The following is a 6,212-nucleotide window of genomic DNA, read 5'->3' on the forward strand; positions in this document are numbered from 1 at the left end:
TTATAATACTTCACAGCACTGGCCGTATTGTTTTAATTATGTCATTGATTATAAATAAAACAACTTAAAAATTAGAATGAGTTTTTTTGTTGCAAAATTTGTATTCAAATATAAATGACAGTATATTACCTGCATATACAGTATAGATGGATGGATAGCTAGATAGATAACAAAATATTTGTGTTTAACAATGTGTCACATGCACGGATCCTCACACTAATTGAGTTTATGAAGCGCTGCCTCCGTAAGTGAAAATGCTTTTATCATCATCTTTTTTCCCCCACATTCTCTGGGCTCCACTTGCGCAAGTAAAAATTGCAAGGTCCTAGCTCTGCCCCCTCGTAACCATGACGACACAATCCATACTCGCCTTTAAGGCAACCATCGAAATACATTCATTTCAGCAAGACAAAGAAATAGGGGGTGTAAAGTGTAATATTATCATTGATCCTTGGGGTATTTTGACAAAAGCAAGTCCCAGACATCAGAGAAGAGATTTAAATTGTGAGGGAAATGCGTAGCGCCTCCTTAAACGCACAAATCGAGTGATTTTTAAATCATTCAAGACCTTTGGCGCCATCTTGTGGTTCCTGCGCCCACGTTACACAAAACGGCATCTAATTAGGAATACACCTGTCACGGTGAGGCAATTGGAATTGTTTTCATGGCTTGACAACCAATTATGTGCCAGAGTAACACAATGATAACGCAATATAATTCCATTTGCTTCAACTCTGCCTCGCTAACGGACCCTAATCTACATTTCTTCTATCACCACCGGCGAACACGAATTCCACATTGGCGCCAACGATACCATGCAAATGAGCTACTTTAGGTTTATAATGTTGGATATAATTTGAGGACGAGTTAAGTTCATCTGAAGCACGTTCGTGTTCTTTGACGGCTGTCAAAGGGAGACGCTCTCTCGGCGAGCTAGCTAGCCTCACTTAGCCTAGCCTTTAAAAAATAAACCCACATTTGAGCACATTTAAACACACAGAGGAGTCGAAACAGCTCCGGGTGTGTTCTATGAAGCCAAGTAGTCTTTTCATACGTGGACCAAATTGAAGAAACCTACCGGGTTTTGTCGCGCAATTTCGCTAGCTGCTCCTCGCGTCCGTCCGGCGACGACCGAGCGGAGGCGTCCCGGCTGCTGCCTGACACGCAGCGCAAAGCAAAAAGTGGAAGATATACGGCACACTTTTTCAATGACGCTGAGCAAAATGAGGGGAAGGAAACAAGGATGTATGAAAGGAAGGGTGGAAGGAAGGAAAGCAGAAGGGAGCGAGGTAGAGGATGAAAGGATGTACAAAACAAAGGTTAGATGGAATGAAGGAAGGATACAGGAAACTATGAAAGGAAGATAGGAAGGAAACCAAGAAGGCATGAAACGATGGAAAGAATGATAAAGGACGGACAGAAGGATAGTATGAAATGGAGAGGGAGGAAAGTTGTAGAAGACAAAGGAGGTATGGCAAAAAGGAAGAATGGAAGGAAAGGTGCAAAGATGGTATGAAGGAAGGATGGAAAGGAAGGAAGGAGGATGGATGGATGAAAGAAGGAAAGGTATGAAGGAAGGAAGGAAGGACGCTTACATCACCGCCACTGTGCTGCCCATGAAACGGATTAACAAATGTAATTGTAGTAAGTGCAAATTTAATTTGAAATGTTTTTTCCCCCCCATTTGTCCCACCCTGCAAACATTTGAAATTGACAAATCGCATCATAAGCATTACATTTTCATTTAAAACATTTTTTCAAATCACATTTTTGTTGTTTACAAAAAAAAAAACATTTATAATTCAATGACTTCACGCAAAAGTAAACGCGTGTCAACAGCAAAGGCAACTCAACGCAAACATTTTGAAAGCAAAAAGTCTGGTCGAAAGTCAATGGGCAGCACTCCGAGTAACACTGCGTTCCCATTAAGAAGAAGAATTAAACCCGACCGTTGCACGAAACGATTCATCGGCTGCATCGAAGCGCCAGTGGGCGCTTGCGAGCTCACGGGACGTTCCGTCGACCGGCAACGGCTTCACATCTGTGTTGCGTGAGCCGACGCCTGCCGTTCCGGTCCGGTGCGGCACAGCGTTCCTCCGCCAATTCCTTGAAGAGATTCCAATTTCCCACAAGTTGGTGGCCTCAATGCAACACAGATGTGAAGCACTTCTCACAACTTTCTGGAAACAAATAACACAAATGATAGATGTTTTTTCATGTTTTCATTTGGAAGAGAATGCACAATTTCAAACGTCGCTTTGCTGTGAATTGCTACTATTTAGTCCAGGGGCGTCAAACTCATTTTTGTGTCGGGCCACATCGCAGTTATGGTTCCACTCGGAGGGTCGTTATGGCTACAAACCCATATGATTGCCTCATATGATTACATATACACAAATTAATGGATAATTACTTTTGAAATCAGAAGTCAGTAAAAACTGTTTGTTCAACCACAGTATGAATCCTTTTTATTTTAAAAGGGGGGTCGGTAACAAAAAAATGCTTGCAATATTTTTCAAAGTGAAGCCGATTTGGCAATTTTGGTATTTTAGCAAGCAACACAAAGTCGATGCACACTCTCGCGGCCCACGTAAAATGACGAGGCGGGCCGGATCTGGCCCCCGGGCCGCCAGTCTGGCACCTGCGTATTGCTTCACATCTGTGTTGCACGGGCATTACCACTCCATCCCAGAATCATTGGACTTCGCTTTCTGTAAAGGAACAACATTCGGTGCATTTCTTCTGATTTTGGTTTGGATGGCGACGTTTACGAGTTCTTCTTAAGATTGCTTTCCAAACATTTAGTTGCAGCACTGTACGCTGCTTCCCATCTGTGTCGCATGGACCGACTTGTGTTTTACAACTAAAGGAGCCACGGAATGTCCGGGGACTCACTTTTCCGCGGGGTCTTGGCGCAGATCCAGTCTGTACTCAAAGAGCGAGAAGTTCGAGAGCTTGGACGCCACGTTGGGCATGACAAATTCTCGCACCTTTCGGAACCCCAAATCCTCGTAGAGCTTCTGCGCGTCCGTCTGCACCACCGAGGTGATCAGGACCACGGCGGCGTAGCCTCGTCGGCGCGTGAAGTCCACCACCTTCCGGCACAACTCTTTGGCCACGCCCATGCGGCGGTGGCTCCGCCGCACCGACATGCGCTTCAACTCCAGGCAGTCGGGGGCGCCGTTCCCGGGCAGGCAGGCCACGGTGCCCACCAGGCAGCCCTCGCTCTCGGCCACCCAGAAGCAGGAGTCCCGGGCGGCCATGTAGGTCTCGCCGATGTTTTTGAGGTCTGTAGGATAAGCGTGTCAGACTTTAAGCCTGTCACTAGAGAATATTTTTAGACTTGATTATTCCATCGATTAATCAGATCAAATGTATTTCGCATTCAAGTTTACTGCAAAATCTTATTTTTCCCAATAACTGTTTATTAACCGATTATTGTTATTTATTTGGGACTGTGTAATGATGAAACAAAAGCAAATAACGAAGCAACATCACACGAGAAGGAGTGACGTACTCGCCAACCTTTTTGAAACTGGAAACGAGTTCTTAGGTACCGATTATTGCGACACCTCCGTCAAACTTGTTTTCATCGTGGGTAGGATTCGTTAGAATGGTCAAACTCCATCAAGTATCGTAATTCCCCTCATACTCGCAGCTCACTATTTGCAAATTTTCCTGCCGTTCCGGAACTACAAAAGTACGGCGATACCTCAACGTCCAGAATGAAACGCGACCACATATGTTTAGTACTTTCGTACCGGGACTTGTGCGCACTTTGGCACATAGCAAACATCTCTCAACAAGAGTTTAACAACACTTGAAGCCACGACACGCTACAACACCAATTGTTGATGCTGTACGTTAACTCCATCCCAATGGGGATCCTCTTGTCAGTTGTTTTTTTTGTTTTGTTCTTCTTCTCTCTTACGAAGTGACCCTAACACGCCGTCGGAGTGAAAAGATATAAATGCGGCCGGCGGGTCTGGAATCGGCCACCTGTGTTGTAGCACGTCTCGATGTAGTCGTTGAACATGTAGACGAGCAGCTGGCGGCCGGCGGCCAGCAGCAGCGTGACGGCGAGCACGGGCAGCAGGACGGACTTGGAGCTGGCGAGCAGGGCGCAGAAGGTGCACATGAGCAGCATCTGAGCGGGCGGCTGCTTGAGGAGATGCACAAAGGCCGCGGGCACGTGCTCGCTCATGCCCAGAGTGAAGAGCTCCCGCACCGCGCAGCCGTCGCCGGCGCGGTACTCGCGGATCTCCACGCCGGACATCGCCGTCGCTCTGCTGCGGAGAGGACACAAATGAGATGCGGCCACTCAAAAGTTACATTCTTTTTCAATTAATCAATCACTCATACTTTTTGGGAGGCTTCGCTTAATTGTTGGCAATTATTGGCTGCACGCTTACACGACACTGCGTACGCTTTTATTTGATACATCCCATTACAGACACTTAGCCGCGCCGACGCAAACAAATGCACACCATATCAGCATAGCGTGCGTTGGGATGTTCACTGCGGGCGCGCTCGCCGCAACCCGGAACCTTCGGTAACTCGGAGCGTCGGCGGTGCGTGTGCCGCTCGAGAGAAGTAAAACTGACACATTCAATATGGCGGATGTACTGACGCATCCCTAGCAATAGCCAACACGTTCAGTAGTAAAATCTATTCTTGACCAATACTGGCCACTCATGCCAGATTAGCATCTGCACCGCTTGCACACTGACTGAGGAGTATCTGCAACATTTGCACAATCGACATTGTCCCAGATGATCGCGCTAGTCGTCACTTTAAATTTGCATACACTCCTTGAAGTCTCGGCGCCCTTTGCACAATGGTCACTGCACGGGACTATTGCGAGATTAGTCATTCGAACTGCTCTAAATGCCAGATGACTCTACATCTTTTTGCACAATTGTCAAAAAAAAAAATAATAAATTGTACCGGCATTACCAGATAACGAGCAACCCTTCATTGTTCAGTGACTGTTTTTGTCAATGTCTTTATGTTTCCAAAGTGTTCTCTGTCAATTGACTCCCTGTAGTCGTACTAGAGCGGCTCCAATTACCGGAGACAAATTCCTTGTGTGTTTTTTTTTTTTTTTTTAATTCATAATTTGTTTTTTAATTAATACTTTTATTTCAAAACAGATTAGTTGTCAATTCATTGTCGCACCTCAATTACCGTATATTTCTATATCATTTCTGTGGAAGTTGATGCAAGTGAAGTGAAAAAACAAGAAAACAAATGCGAAACTTGTTTTGAATGTCATTGACGTCATTTGCGTTTTTTTCTGTAATCTTGGAAGGGGGGGGGGGGGTGTCGTAAAAATGGTTTATATTACGGCCATATGCCGTTGAGACAGACGACAAAAAACAACAACAAAAAACCGATCCTCCTTTGACCTCAAATCAGTGCAAAGTCACATGACGATTCAACTCAATTGTTTCGACAAAAAAAAAGCCCAACAGTATCTTATTTTACAGGATATTCGCCCATTTAAAACCATTAAGATATCCCAACACCATCAACATTCGTGCTCGCAAACAACAATTGACGTAAATTCGGCGTTTTATTCGCGGCGGATTAGTTGGCAGCTAGCTAGCTCGGCGAGACGTTAGCTAAGCAAAGCAAACATCTCACGTTAGATTATCTCGTTGCGGAGGGGGTGAGGGGGGGAAAAAAATCAAAGAAGAGAAATGACCCCGGTGTATCTGTCCGTGTGGAAAATGCGCGTGAAAGTGCGGCCGAAAAAGGTTGAAGGCAAAGTGAAATCAACTCATCCCGTCGACACCATTGCTCCCGGGGGTGTGACTCATTCAGGGTATTGAATAAAAATAGGAAACTCTACATTTCCAGAGATGTGTCTTGGAATTAAAGACAGTGTTCAGATTGTAACGATACATCGCCTGATTGGCGTGACGAAGATTACGTGACCCAGAAAGATAGTGATAATGCTTGTGTGTTGTTGTTGTTATTTACGTTTCTGCACGAAGACGCTCTTTCGGAACGAAAGAACGTGAACGCATCTTGCGCACCTCCCGTTTGGGCTACGTTTTATTGATGTAAAAATATCAAATGATGTAAATATTTGCAGTGTAAATGAAGACAAAGAGCACAATTGTAGAACCTTCTCTAAAATTGGATGATTAGAAAAAAAAAGTGCCGTTTTTCCAATGACGACGGTTTAATATTTAAACCTCTTTAAA

General features: G+C 44.9%; 2 protein-coding genes across 2 annotated transcripts in view; both read right to left on the reverse strand.

Moving 5' to 3' along the window:
- Window positions 1–1,253, reverse strand: part of dctn1b (dynactin 1b) — a 36,833-nt gene extending 35,580 nt beyond the window's left edge. Inside the window, exon 1 of the mRNA XM_061695420.1 lies at window positions 1,079–1,253. The gene's annotated coding sequence lies outside the window, so the exon portion shown is untranslated. The remainder of the gene's footprint in view (window positions 1–1,078) is intronic.
- Window positions 1,254–1,846: 593 nt separating this feature from the next.
- LOC133412346 (probable N-acetyltransferase camello) lies at window positions 1,847–5,812 on the reverse strand. The gene is made up of 4 exons (XM_061695421.1): window positions 5,647–5,812; window positions 4,000–4,289; window positions 2,896–3,289; window positions 1,847–2,180 (listed from the first exon to the last, which is right to left on the reverse strand). The coding sequence occupies exons 2-4, from the start codon at window positions 4,274–4,276 to the stop codon at window positions 2,171–2,173; spliced, it is 681 nt and encodes a 226-aa protein (XP_061551405.1). The 5' UTR covers window positions 4,277–4,289; window positions 5,647–5,812; the 3' UTR covers window positions 1,847–2,170.
- Between the last annotated feature and the right edge of the window lie 400 nt (window positions 5,813–6,212).

Source organism: Phycodurus eques, chromosome 14 (assembly GCF_024500275.1).
Source record: "Phycodurus eques isolate BA_2022a chromosome 14, UOR_Pequ_1.1, whole genome shotgun sequence".
Taxonomy (NCBI): domain Eukaryota; kingdom Metazoa; phylum Chordata; class Actinopteri; order Syngnathiformes; family Syngnathidae; genus Phycodurus; species Phycodurus eques.